The 14,866-nt window shown below is 43.5% G+C and overlaps 1 protein-coding gene across 1 annotated transcript; it reads left to right on the forward strand.

Moving 5' to 3' along the window:
* The first annotated feature begins 6,459 nt into the window (after positions 1-6,459).
* Positions 6,460-14,603, forward strand: LOC101758923 (pre-mRNA-processing factor 39). Its single transcript, XM_004985193.3, has 14 exons — positions 6,460-6,626; positions 6,730-7,084; positions 7,195-7,301; positions 7,804-8,033; positions 8,688-8,855; positions 9,181-9,523; positions 10,031-10,174; positions 10,831-10,983; positions 11,064-11,180; positions 11,447-11,527; positions 11,605-11,754; positions 12,521-12,781; positions 13,247-13,348; positions 14,050-14,603. Exons 2-14 carry the CDS (start codon positions 6,775-6,777, stop codon positions 14,197-14,199), a joined length of 2,316 nt encoding a protein of 771 aa, XP_004985250.1. The 5' UTR covers positions 6,460-6,626; positions 6,730-6,774; the 3' UTR covers positions 14,200-14,603.
* Positions 14,604-14,866: the final 263 nt, after the last annotated feature.

Raw genomic sequence — 14,866 nt, forward strand, 5'->3', positions numbered from 1 at the left:
GAGGCACAAATCTTATACGCGGCAACACGCGCTATTCTCGCCAGAAGGTAGAGAAGTCTCAAAGACTACTTTACGTGCAATCGCGCAGTTTTTTTATCGCAATGTCAACTACTTATTTTCATTGTCTTCTCTTAGTGGTCACTAATATCCTCGAGCAGAACATGTCTTGATCTGTGAAAGTTTTAGATAACGCTAGGATGCGAGACAAAGATCTCCGTAGCAGCAGTGCAAGTACGTGTACACGAGGCAAAGATCTCACACGCAGTAGTAATGGCTAAACAGGGACGGAGAGCCTAAACGTAATAGGCTAACTAATTGGGAAAAATATGTTCGAAATAAGAACATGACACACAACATTTACATTATATTCATCACTGAATAAATTTCAGTAGTTTCAATATTCTACAATATGCTACATATGTATGCATCTTTTTTTCAGATCAAATTTTGACGACGACTCTCCAGGACGCTCAGCGTACCTCCAGCGGCTCAGCTAGTTTCCAAACTCGGGGGCTAAGCACCAATTACTACTCGGAATACCTTCGGTAGCTCCGCTAGCTCTCAAGCTCGGAGGCTAAGCGCCAACAACTACTCGACGTGGCTCATACGGCTCACCTGGCTCATAAGCTCGGGGGCTGGACGCCGCAAAACTACTCTCTAGACTCTTGGATTGATTATTTAATCATTCCAAGGCTCGGGGGTTGATAACCTACACCCAACAGTTGATTTTTTCAAGACATAGAAAGAAGATTCAAGATTTTATTGACCCTCAGCCTGATTTTTCGATTCAACGTAAGGCTCGGGGGCTACTCCATATGGAGTGCGACTTTCGCCGCTCTTCATATCATAATGAAAATTACAAAATCAAGACGATCAAGGGCTTGAGCATACCATAGCCTCATGGCATCTTTAAGGAGCTTTGAAGATTCAGCCAGACAAAGTACTCAAGGAGCACTACAACTACTCAGCGAGGATCTGAAAAGTACTCGAAGACTGCTACATTCGACTATCAAGTACTCGGGGGCTTGTCGAGGATAAATACCCAGTACCCGCAAGGAAGGAAGAAGACAGACTTCTACTAGGATTCCCCTGTAATCCTACTAGGACTCATATCATGTAATCCTACTAGCACTCTTACCTTGTAACCGACTATAATCCCGTCCCCTGGAGTATATAAAGGAGAGCAGGGGCATCTAGATCAACAGATAGAGAACCACAACTGAGGACCAAATCCTCGATACCAAACAACACTCAAGCGCAAGGCACAATATACAACATCCCAAACAAGACGTAGGGTATTACGCTACTCTGGCGGCTTGAACCTATATAAATCTGTGTTTTATGTCCTCGTTTTTACCATCAAGTTTCAGGTCCGGTGATCCCCACCGACCAATCTACTACCTCGGAATACCCTTGGTAGGTTACCGGCTATAAAACACCGACAGTATGGTCATGCATCTATCTTTTTTCTCTTTTATTTTTTTGATAAATTTGACGTGTATAAAAGGGGCTCCATGATTTTACCCAAACAGCTAGGTTACAAGTAAAATAAATTGCAGAGATTCAGGGCATTAAGGTCTTGCCGTGGCTAAATGCTGATGACAACTACAGCTGATTGACATGGAAAATATATTTTTTCAGAGATGAAAGTACTGTAGGAATTTTGACAACGGCAGGTAAATCAATTTCATCCACCGCTGAACTGCAAGTGCGGCAGGTAAATCAATTTCATCCACCGCTGAACTGCAAGTGGTTCTGATTCAGTTTCTGTTGAGCCTAGCTCCAAACAAACAAGACAACCAAATGTAAAGATCTGAACGAAGTACGTCGGTGCTGGAGCTAGTGGTGAGCACATACTACGTGGAGAAGTTATTATCTCCATTCTACGAACAAGTAGTAGTCTATATGCCAAGGTCTGAAGGTTGGTCTTGTGGCTAATTTTTTTTATACCCTAGTTCCATCATATTTGTGGTCGACTCTTACTCAAACTGCCATGCCGAACAAGTAGAGGTCTATATGCTAAGGTCTGAAGGTTTGTCTTTTGCCTAATTTCTTTTTATCCTTAATTCCATCATATTTGTGGTTGACTCTTCCTCAAACTGCCATGCTCAAAGTTATTGCCCTTGGAAAATACTGATTATTGAACTTTCTAAATGAAAAATGAAAAAAAAAATCTCCCGCCTCTTTTTGACAGGAACTTATGGCAAGTTTGCAAGGGGCCATCATTATAGTAACAAAAATCAGTAGCACAGAATGTTCATTTGAAAGGAGTTTATCAGATGGCCTAAAGGTATTACCAAATCAGCATTCAGTTGCACTTAATTCCAACAGTGTTTATAATTTTAGTTTTCTGAAAAAACTGATAATTGTGCACGCATATGAACTTGAGAACAGATTGGTAGGTCCCTTTAAAGCTCAATAACCAAAATTGTAGATAGAAGTTGGCAACTTGAATTAAGTCTCGTCTATGGTAAGACAAAAATCCTTCCCAGATTATGGGCCACGGAAGGGGTTTACGGATAACACATCCGAGCAATACCCTGAAATCTATGCGCAAATCGACCTAAATGAGGGTCAAACATAACTGTACACCTCAAATAAAATCGAATAACATGTTTCAAGATGCTCTAAAATCAGCAAGCCTACTAATTCACTTGAGTCAGGGGGTGTTTGTTTTTTAGTCACTCCTAAAATTTCTGTCACATCGAATGTTTAGATACTAATTAGGAGTATTAAATATAGACTAATTATAAAACTAATTGCACAGATGGAGATTAATTTGCGAGACGAATCTATTAAGCCTAATTATTCCATGATTTGATAATATGATGCTACAGTAAACATATGCTAATGATGGATTAATTAGGCTTAATAGATTCATCTCGTGAATTATCCTCCATCCGTGTAATTAGTTTTATAATTAGCTCATATTTAGTCCTCCTAATTAGCCTTCAAATATTCGATGTGACATAAATTTTAATCCGGACTAAAGATCCAAGAACCCGCTCACGTACCATCCATGACCCAGTTCCGCGTACAGGGAAGGAAGATGAAGGGCAGGGGAACGAACTGACCCTGCAATTGCCTTTGGCGGCATTGTGGAAGGACCGAAGGAGTAGGTGGAGCCGGGCTGGTAGAAGGGGAGGTAGCGCTCGGCCAGGGCGAGGTACTCGCTCACGGATTGATCCCACTGGTCATTGGTCGGTGCGTCGGAGGCATCGGCGACCCAGGTGGCGAGGGAGAAGCGGGTGGGGACTGGGGAACGATGTGGCTCTGACGAACACCGCGCCCCCGTCGGCCGACTCTGCATTGGGGTCCTCCATCGCCACCAAGAGCTTCACGCAGCTGTACCTCAGGGCCGTCGCCGGCGCGCCGCCATGGTCGTTGTCGCCGAGACCAGAGACGGGAGGCGGCTGGTCGGGCACTGATTAGCCATTGGAGATGACAGCGCCGGCGCACGGGAGGGCTCAGAGGACGTGTTCCGGCAAGAGGAGGTGATTTCAGGGGCGACAAGATTGACGCCTCGATCCGCCCACCTCCGCTCGTCCCTCTCACCGTCTCATGCGCGTGATTCGCGGGCGGCGAGGGACGCGGTACCTCCTGCACACTGACCCGGCGCACCAACACATCATGCCAGAGGCAGACACCACCACAGCCACCATGCGCCCGCCCCACCGGCCGCCGCCCAGCTCGCCCCTTCTCCCTATGCCTAAGCGGCATTCGCGTCGCCGGCGCCGGCTCCAGGACCGGCGCCGGAACCCTCCGCGGCAGCGGCGAGGGCGGTCCCGGGCGGCGAGGCGACAGGAGCCTGAGCCCCCCCGCTCATCGCGGTGGTGGGCGCCGCACTGCTGGGGGTGATGTACACGCGGTACCTGGCGGCGGCACGGGGCTCGGTGGCGGTCGCCGGTGTGTTGGGGTGGGGGGGATAAAAGGGAATTTATAGGCACGGCGGACGGGTTCAACGGCGGGTATGAAAAGGTGCTGTGAAAAAAACATTAGCTTTTTTGCAGAAACATTTTCCAACTCGTTTTATGGGTGCACCTTATCCTCTCCTTCAAATATATAACAGGTAGGTCCGACGTGAGGGGTACGCTGACCCGATTTGGGTGAGAAAGATTTTCAATTATTTTCGATATTTATAGTATAGATACACACAATAGTATATTTTTTTAACTAACACAAAATAATATGATTTCTAATCATACTAAGTCATACATGTGCTTATACAAATTTGATATGCAAAATGTATGTAATCAAACAAGTATGTACTCATATTATTTTGGTATATATATAATTCAATGTATGTACGCATGCTTTAAAATTGAAATTGACATGTGCTCACATGCTTATGGCACAATATACATGCTCCACATATATATTCATACTCTCTCGATAAACACATATATGCTCATATTTAATTTGGATCATACTGTTATTACTTCTAACGGTGGAAATTAAAGAGGGAAAGAAAGAGACAAGGATATAAAAGACTTTTCGCACCAATTTCATGCTAATATGAAGCTCCATATGAGCACAAAGGACGAGTTTGTTCAAAAAATAAAAGTTAAGGAATTAGATGGGTCAATATAGAAGTTGAGGGACGAACTTGACCATTAATCTTATTGAAATTGAGAACGTTGGCTATCCAAAATTTGAATTGGCCCGAAAAATGCTAGAATTTGGCGTGCTGGATAACGTTTGGTTATCTTCACCGGGCAGCGGCAGGAGCGGGGCCGTTGGTGCCAGCCCGCATGACTGTGACGCCACACGCCAGCACGTTGAAGCACCCCCGCCGCGCGCCGCGCCCTGAGCCCGTGAACCGAGCCGAGCGCTCCTTCATCAGTTTCGTCCAACGGCCTGCGAGCGGCGGGCGCGAGCACGAATCGCACACCTTGATCAGCTTGGTGCGGGGCTGCTGGGAGAATTCACGATGGTTGGAGCTTCCGAAAACGCAGAGCCAGATAGGCACGCAGGCACGTTATCCATTATCCAAACTGTTTTTTTTGGCTGGCAGCGGAGATTAGCGAGTCAATGGGCGCCAGCCAAGCTACAGACGAAATGTGCGGCCCTAGGGTAGGGCAAACGAGATAGATGAGCGTCTCCAGCGTGCTTTTAGCAGCACATCGGTTTCGAGCCAGGCAGTCTTCCGGCATGATGCACGGCTGTCCTCCACTGCTAAACACAACGAAATAGAACGAGAGAAATACTTAGATTTTTTTTTTGGCCAACGGTCCAATTGTCCAAATCACCACCAGATTGAAATAAAAGGAAAAATCCTTTCAAGCTCTCTCATCTATGGCCGTAGTCTAAGTTTCATCGTTCATATACAAAATTGGATATCGGTCGTCCCTCAAGTTTTAAAACTGTTTGTTTTGATCCCTCGGCTGTTTTGAAGATGGTTTTCGCACGATGTGTTGCTGGATCCCACATGCCAGACAGCATGTGGTGATGGGCCCACCCGTAATGTGTTCTCTCTCTTCCTTATATCTTCCTCCCCTCCCGTGTACTTCCTGCTCCTTCCGCTAGGACACCCGCGCCGGCAGTCTCCTCCCGGGCCGTCCACTTTGCCAAGTCACTGGACCACCCCGCCAGCCATCTTCTACCACCTTGCCGACCCCAAATTGACCATGAGCACTCGTGCAGGCTCAGCGCTGGCATGACCGTACTAGCTTGGAAGGTAACCTCAGGTCCCTAGCCAGCCATGCGGACAACGACCACAACCTCCTCACCTCGCCCGGCAAGAGCGCGTCGTGGCCATGCCCGATGCCGTTTGAGCACGGTGCCCACACACCGGCCTCCGATTCATCATCCCCACCTCGAATTCAACATCCTTCATCCTCCCCGCCTCCGATTCGTCATCCTCATAGCCTCAGACCTTGTTGCTTGCCCGCACCACCGCTACCCATGCCTTGCCGCATCTGATGCTTCTCATGCTCGCACTTGCATGTCGTCGCTGTCGCTAAGGAGGTTGGAGGCCTCGATGTTGGGCAGCGCTACCGCTATGGAGTGCCTAGGCACCACCGTATCGGGGGCCGCTCAAGGGAGGATAGAGGGAGGAGGATGAAGAGAGAGGGGGAGGAAGAGAGGGAAGGAAGACCCACCACCACTTGTTGCCTAACATGTGGATCAAGCGCCACATCATGCGAAACCACCCTCAAAACAGCTATGGGACAAAAACAAACGGTTTAGAAGTTGAGGGATGACCGATATCTAGTTTTGCATGTAAGGGATGAAACTCGGACAATAGCAATAGACGTGGGACCTTGAAAGGACTTTTTTCCAAAATAAAAAAGACACAACGCGTAATTTGGGCCAACGGTCACAGGCCGTGGGCTAACATCCTCTTCGGCCTGCTGCAGCCCACCAACATCATATAATCCGCCGCAAGCCCGCGAGCTCCATCATCTACGGTCTACCGTCTACCCCTGTCCGGCCCACGTATCCGCCTCTTCTTCCTCCAACCGCGACGTCCCCCCGATCCAACCCTAACCCCTCCGTCCTCCACTCCTCCGCCCTCCGCATCGCCACTTCGCACGCAGGCGCCGAACCCCCACCGCCTCCTTGCCGGTGCCTCCTCCCCCTACCTCCCCTCCCGGCTTGCGACTCCTCCCATCGGCGGCTCTCCGGTGCGTGCCCCTCATCCTCCCCCTTACCTGTACACGCCTCCTCCCACTTCTCGGGCGTTAATTTCACCTTCCACGCTCGCTCCCTCTCTCTCTCTTCGCTTAGGGCTTCGCGTTGGTCGCGCGGGATACGACTCCTACGTCGCGCGCAATGGAGCAACACCAGACCGTTGCTGCCGGTGTCGATTCCGGTAGCGCGGAGCCTGGTGCCGCAGCTTTCGATTTGACGACCGCCAATCCTGAGGCGAACGCGTACGGTCATAATCCACCGGCTGTCACCGGTGGGAGCGCCGTGACCCCTGACGGTGGAGCCCAGGCAGCTGATGGCTCTGCCTACCCGGCCGAGCACGCGGCGTTGAATGGGACGGCTGGCGAGATGGCTAATTACCAATCTACAGAGAACGGCGCCGCAGTCACCAACGAGATGGGCGAGCCGGTTCCAGAGCCATCATACGAAGAAGGTAATGTTGAGCTTGCAAGCTCCCATGATTTTGAATGTTGGGCATGCACGCTTCCCTAATTTAGTATCCTACCTGCAGTTTGCTCTTAACGTGTTGTTTTCCTTTTGCAGCTGCGGTTTCAGCAGAAGAGGCTAGGTTGTGGAGTGTTGTTACTGCAAATTCCTTAGATTTCAATGCTTGGACCACACTTATTGATGAAACAGAGAAGAATGCTGAGGTAATGCTGGCTTGCTGATTGTCCGTAAACCATTCTTGACACTTTGGCTGTGGAGCTTGCTGTATCTGCATGTGTAGAGGAGCCATTTTGTAATTTTTACAACAGCTTGTGAATTATGCTATTTCTTAATTTCTTAATTTGTAGAACATGAGTTCCTGCAATTATTTCCTTGTGGCGGATTTGTGGCATATTGTAATTTTATGCATTTATTTGGTATATGTTCAGCTGTATCCTTGTTTCTCGTACAACGAGTTTACAATCTTTAGTAATTGCCTCTTCCTGCTACCCTGATTGTATAGTTCGTGATCCTTGTGTTTCCTTCAGTTAATTTGAACTTCGAACTGCATGATGTCCCTGATACTTTTGGTCTATCATAGTTTTGTGTGTCTTTGTTGTTTCAATAAAGTGCACTTGATGTAACTTTAATCTGAATAATCAGTCATCATAAAATGGTATTCTTTATACATTTATATAATGCATGTTTTTATATATTTTCATCCAGAGCAATATTTTGAAGATACGGAAAGTGTATGATGCATTTCTTGCGGAGTTCCCTCTTTGCTTTGGTTATTGGAAGAAATATGCAGATCATGAAGGTAGACTTGATGGTGCCAACAAAGTTATAGAGGTGTATGAACGAGCGGTTCTTGCAGTTACTTATTCAGTGGACATTTGGTATAACTACTGTCAGTTCGCAATTTCAACATATGATGACCCAGAGATCATCAGAAGGTACCAATCCTACACAACGTTCATATTCTGATGAAGTTTATGTGCCTAGAATCTCTGTCTCCTGGTTTAATTTTCAATGACTGGGGGTTTGGATTTTTTTAGTATTTAGGCATTCCTGATTAAGCTCTTTAGAATATGTTAGAGCCCTAGTTGTCCAATCTGCGAGGCAGCAATTTCCATCTGCAAATATGATATATTCAAATTTCATATATGTTATCAGAGTGATATGTTTGTCTCTGAGTTGTAATGGACCTATGGTCAATAGCCTAGTACTATACCTGCCTCTTATTACTAAATATAAACTTTTTATTCACCTTCTGTGGACTTAAAATCTCTATGCAAGGCATTTCTTTTGAGCAAATGTTATTTTATACTTCATCATTAGCTAAATAGTTATATTTGACATAATAGCATGCTTATTTCATGAAACATTACTCTAGACCCGTCGTACTGCATATGGTCATACTAGGTATTTCGAAAAATTTTATGTCAAGAATAATGGTCCTTCCTAGACGTAAGTAGCTACTAGCGTTTGCACATTCCAGTCATCATTCATTGTGTTTTGATGTACTTCTTTTTATCTCACTCGTTCCATTTTCGAATTAGCAACTTTGCTCACCTTTCAGTAACTTTACCCACCTTTTGTTTTTACAGACTGTTTGAAAGAGGTTTGGCGTACGTTGGAACAGATTATCGATCCAATATTTTGTGGGATGAGTATGTTAAGTATGAAGAATCACTGCAGGCATGGAGTCATCTAGCTGTGATATATACAAGAATATTAGAGCATCCCATACAGCAGCTTGATCGGTACTTTAATTGGTAAGTCATTTGTATTAATTCTGTTATTTATATGGAAGTTTGGAAGTGAAGCTTTCTTTTGTGCCTGTTATTTATCTGCAGCATAATAAATGTTAGCTTTATTGGCTGATAAGTGGATCAAGGCAACATATTATTGACAACACTCTGCCATGTATGAATTGAAATAAAACACATACTCCACCATACCGTTTCCTCATTTCCTAACCGTGCTTTTAATTGCGCTTGATATTTTAAGTACTTGAATTGTGATAATGATATATAATCTCATTTATGAAAATACAACTATGTAAAAATTCTTGTTTTACTAACTGTTATTTTTACACAGCCTCAAGGAATTGGCTTCAACACGGGATCTTTCGGAGATACTGACTGCGGAGGAAGCTTCTGTGTATGGTGTTGCTTCTGAGAATAGTGCTCAGGTTCTTGATGGTGAGACACATCCTGATGATCCTGATAAATCCAGCAAACCTGAAGCAGAGAACCTTGCAAAGTATGTCTCCATGAGAGAAGAGATGTACAAGAAGGCCAAAGAGTATGAATCTAAGATTATTGGTTTTGAGCTAGCTATTAGAAGACCATATTTTCACGTCAAGCCTCTTGACAATCCAGAGCTTGAAAATTGGCATAACTACCTTGATTTTATCGAGAAGGAAGAAGACATCAATAAGGTATGGTTTTGCACTTATAGCAACCTTTTGTCTTTTTTATTTAGTAGATTTTATGGAACGTTTGGAATCTTATAACTTACAATCCAGTCTTATTGGCTCCATTATATGCTGTAACGGCTAGTATTTTGGAGAAGCTTCCTTTATAATGGGATATTGAACTGAGGATAGAGCGTGGACATAATGTTTGGTTTCGATGAGGCTAAGTACTCCAAACTTTCATTTGGCAGTGGTCGTTCTGGGTTAATGATATATGGTACCAAATACCAGTTGTTTGAATTTTTAATCTCATATATGCAGGTATTTGCTTAATGCTCACCTTCTTAACCATCTATCTATCAAGCAAGGATGGTCCCTCCTTTCTTATGGAGGGGCCTCCGTAATCAGCTAATGGAGTAATCTGTGTGAACTTCTCTTTGTTTTTTGTCAATACCAAATTCATATTCCCTTTAGATACCCCCTTTCCCCCCTCATGCTTATGTTCTCTGATGGCACTTTCTACCTTTTCAGGTTATCAAATTGTACGAAAGATGTGTTATTGCATGTGCTAGTTATTCAGAATTCTGGATCCGCTATGTGCAATGTATGGAGGATAAAGGTAGTCTAGAACTAGCAAACAATGCCCTGGCTCGTGCCACTCATGTGTTTGTCAAGGTATCACTTTATAACTTGTAGAACAATATACTAGATCCATTTATATTTTTATGCGCTTTATGATTTCATTATTTCTTCCTTATCTGCTGTACTTTTTGTGAATCTTTATGATTCCATTATTTCTTCTTTATCTGTTGTACTTTTTGTGAATCTACCATCAACAAAGTTTGAATGTGGATGTAACCAAATTCTATGTCCACATTCTTGGTCGTATCTTTAACTGTTGTATTATGTCTTGCTTTTGCACCTCTTAGATGGGTGTTTCTTTTAGTCCATATTTCTTATTGGCATGAACAAATGCAAATAAAAGGAACAAAACAGGAAGTCAATTAAACAGCTGGATATGTTGACAAGCATAAAAATGTTATACATCATGGTCAATTTTGGTTTATGCGAGCTGAATTTTTTATCTCAAACATGCAACAAATCTCCGTATCTTTGTATTAAAGGGAAAGAGAGAACAATTGGTCCCTTACAAAAGCAACCGCATCACCTCCAAAGGTGAGGCTTGAGCAGGTTGCAGAAACAACACAAATCTAATTGAGAAGAAAAATGTAGATAATAATGTTTGATTGTGTGCAGTACAACATTATGTATGCTAAGTGGTTTTAGATTTGCTGATAGCCACATCCTGTTTCTCTTTGATTTTTTAACAGAAGCAGCCAGAGATGCATCTGTTTAGTGCACGCTTTAAGGAGCTTAATGGAGATGTTTCTGGAGCACGTGCAGAATATGAGCATCTTTACTCAGTACTATGTCCTGGCTTTCTAGAGGCCATTGTGAAGCATTCCAATATGGAGCACCGACTGGTACGTCTTTGAACAAATAACCTTTTCTTTTTCCTTTTTAAAGCCTTGTATAGTTTGTTTAATCCACCTCCTGTTTGCAGGGTGATGATGCATCAGCTTGTTCAGTTTATGACAAGGCCATTTCAACTGAAAAGGAAAAGGAACAGAGCCAGCTCTTGCCAACGTTGCTTATTCAGTACTCACGCTTCTTATTTTTGGTACGTGAACGTAAAAAAGTGTTTACATGCCTGTCTGTGCTGTATCATCTGAATCTGACTGTTTTGACTGAACATTGTGGTTAGCCAGTAAAAAAAAATTAAGTGCTCCAATTTTGTCTGTTTGAGCTAGGAGATGCTTTCCTCTCTCTTTTTCATTTACTGTTTATTCAGTAGTTGATTGAGTGGAAATTCTGGTATTATTCTATTTCTATCTATTATCCACTATTTCAGTTGGTGGAATTTGATGTGTTCCTTGAAATGTGTAGGCCATCCAAGATTTGGAAAGGGCAAGGGATACCTTAACTGAATTGCATGAGCAATTGAACATAACAAAACCAGTTCTTGAGGTTATGACTTTCGATATTCCTCTTCATCTTTGCCCTTATTCTGTCTAATAGACTAATACTACCTCTTTATTTTGCAGGCTGTCATTCATCTAGAGTCTATCTTTCCATGTGTAAAGCGTATTGAATTTTTAGATTCACTTGTGGAGAGGTTTATTACACATGAATCATCTCAAGGAGAGGGGTCAAGTCTAGGCGACAAAGAAGAAATATCTTCCATATTTTTGGAGGTAATAATCAAAAGCAGAGCCCTTCTATATTGAGTTCCTTCTTGTTTGTCTAGATAACATGAATTCTGTGGTTGAGGTGGTGTTAGAAGTGTGAAGTAAGATCATTCCCTAATGAAGGCCATATATAATAATGTTTTCTTTAGGTGCATTAAGTTAGTGTTGATAGTATACAGTACTTATGTCGAATGGTTGTCAGGATTTTATGCTATTTATGCTCTTTGACTATATTTTTAGTGAAATCATCACATACAACTGTTCGGTAGCATTATTTGTGTGCTCTTCTTTTGGAACATAAAGAATTTTGTGATAATGTTTGCAAGCGATGGCTAGAGCTTCAAGTTGAGAGGCTGCCCACCCAGGCTGGAACCTGTGTGCTCGCAGGTCGTGTGAGTAGCTCCCTAAAAGGGCTAGGTACTCCCCCTCTCTAAGACAAAGCCAAGGGGACGTCACTTCCTGTGGTCTGTGTCTTTTTGGGTGCTCATCTTTGGGAACATGAAGTGCTTTCTTTTTTTGGAAAATGTTTGGAATTTTGGTTCACTGAGTCATGTAGTTTTGCAGCTTTTGTCTATGTAACGAATTGAATATAAGCAGAATTCTCCTTAAAGTTAGTCTATTCTTGAACCACAATGATCTCTGTTGTACTATCAAATATGGTATTCTGGTATTGTTAGTGCTATGTAAATGAACTCATTTCTTTTATTTTTCATTTGGATTTTTCCAGTTTGATACTTTAGATTAATGCCTCTTACAAATTGCCTACATGTAGTTTTTGGATCTCTTTGGGGATGCAAAGTCAATCAAGAAGGCTTTAACTCGGCACACGGCTCTCTTTTCATGTAAGAGAAGCATTCTACCATCAAAGAAACGGAAAGCAGATGATGCTATTATGTCAGACAGGGACAAGTTGGCTAAAATTGGTGGTACTCAGCCAGTTATGGGGACTGATCCAAATGCTCCCAATCCTCCAGTTTGGCCCGCGACTTCTGAAGCATCAGGGCAACAATGGGGAGCTGGTTATGCACCTCAGGTTATATATTCATATAAATTTGCGAGATTTAGCTGCTTTATATACTTTTTCTTTGGTGCACTAATCTAGATACTGGGCAGCCTATTGAAATAAAAAGAATATGAGATGGACATTGTTTAATCGTCTCTTTAAATCTTCCCAGACACAATAGATATAAATTGTTAAATATCTCAATGCCTCCTGTTAAGCCTACCTGAATTTGCAGCTATCATCCATGTTACCTAAGCTGACACTTTACTTGGAATTGTTTCATCTGGTTTGGCGTGCTCTTTGCTAGATCTAAAAGTTCATTCCTATTACTACTTTCACAACTAGGAGTTTGAATTATTGAACCTGGGGCAAGCTTTAGATATTCTTTTTTTTCATTTGAAAATTAGTCGCTTTTTTTTTGTTTGGCTATAATGATGCTATTATTGATTAACTATACACTGTTGTTTATTGATTAAAAGGTCTTTTGCATTGTAGGCTGCATACCCTGCATATGGAACTTATGACTACAGCCATCAAATGCCTCAGCCTGCTGCTCAAGCTGCTTATGGTGCTTACCCTCAAGCATACCCTGCTCAGGTACTGAATTTGATTTCTGCATATGTTTTGGAAATGCTTCTGGAAATTCAAGTCAAAGCAATATTCCTAGTGTCTTCCAAAATTTGTTGCAAGGAATGACCATGCTACAGTCACACTCTTCCCACCATCTAGATTCCCTACATATATCCACATGCCCAATCAGGAAAATTACATAAGGATTTCAATTTGATGAAAAAAGGGATTTCATGGCAGAGTAAAAGCTGTTATCAATTATCATTTGGGTTGTAATTATCTTTTTTCAATAGTTCTTTTCAGTAAAAGAAGCTAGTTCTTAGGCAGTCTTACCCAAACATGGCGATGTTTACTGGCAGTCAAGGTTACCGATGGTAACTGAAGATAGTTACTTCTGATCTGTCAAACAAGTGATACTCAGACCTAATGGCCGTAACCTATGTTTTGTTTAGTCATGTCATGTTTTTCGTTATGTGTGTTCAATCAGTATTACCTCTAGCAGATATGAACCAGCAGTAATTTATGCTCATGTAGATTAAACCTGGTCGAAACCTTAGTCAGGTTTAACTGGAGCTATCTCTTCACTTTCTGCTTACACTTGCCTCTTGGTTCGTGCACCTGGTATACCTCATTGTCCAGTGAGGTTCCCCCCTTATGTTCACAACTACACTAACTTGTAATGTGTTGAAGGATGTCGTCTGATTAAAATTGCGGATAACATTTTGTAGGGCTACACACAACAAAGCTACGCACAACCTGCAGCAATGGCAGCAGCACCAGTGCCCGCAGCGGCACCAGCACCGGCACCAACAGCAGCCTACCCTCAGCAACCTGCGGCAGCAGCTCCTCAACCCTACTATGGCACAACCTACTACTGATCTGTAGAGTGATCCTGGAGACGGTGAGTCAATGAGCCTGTTAATCTGCCTTCACGCATGTGGTGTTTCTGCAGTCTACTCGGCAGGTTAGCAAGTACCAGGCCAAAGGTATCGCAAGGCCCTTTGTAGGGCTAGTGTTCCTCGAAGACGGTGTCAGCGTTGAGGTTTAACTTGCCTTTATCCGGACGCTATTTGCGGTAGTGCTACCGAGGATGATCACGAGTCCAAATCTGAGATTTGTATAGTCAGAATATTATGTTTGCGAGCATCTGTCGCTAGGAATTTTTCATTCGCGTAGCTTGTCCGTCCTACTGTAACGCTATAATCGATATATCGGTGTTCGCAATGCTTATGAATTGCCATCCCATAATCAGCACTGTTCGTGGTTCATGGCCCATTTGGAATGTGATTTTTCCCCGCTGTTGCTATCGATATCCGGATGCTACACTGATTGTTGCATATAGAATCGCGATGCACGAATATATCAAAAACGTGCCGGGACATTTTCTGGCGCCGCCACCGCGGCTGGCAAGAGGCAGAATATGTGCCCGACAGAGGCGGATAAGCCGCGCTCGGTCGTACGCACCGAAAGATGCGACAGCGTCACAGTTTTTTTTATCTGATAATGCGTCACAGGATGAAATCGCGTCATCGCAGCCTGAGCGGG

This window comes from Setaria italica, chromosome IX (assembly GCF_000263155.2).
Source record: "Setaria italica strain Yugu1 chromosome IX, Setaria_italica_v2.0, whole genome shotgun sequence".
NCBI lineage: Eukaryota > Viridiplantae > Streptophyta > Magnoliopsida > Poales > Poaceae > Setaria > Setaria italica.

Excerpts from the sequence above, each read along its gene's own strand:
- LOC101758923 (XM_004985193.3), top strand. The coding sequence starts at position 6,775 with ATGGAGCAACACCAGACCGTTGCTGCCGGTGTCGATTCCGGTAGCGCG. Across the intron at positions 7,085-7,194 it reads AGAGCCATCATACGAAGAAG|CTGCGGTTTCAGCAGAAGAG; the intron begins GTAATGTTGAGC and ends TTCCTTTTGCAG. Across the intron at positions 9,524-10,030 it reads AGGAAGAAGACATCAATAAG|GTTATCAAATTGTACGAAAG; the intron begins GTATGGTTTTGC and ends CTACCTTTTCAG.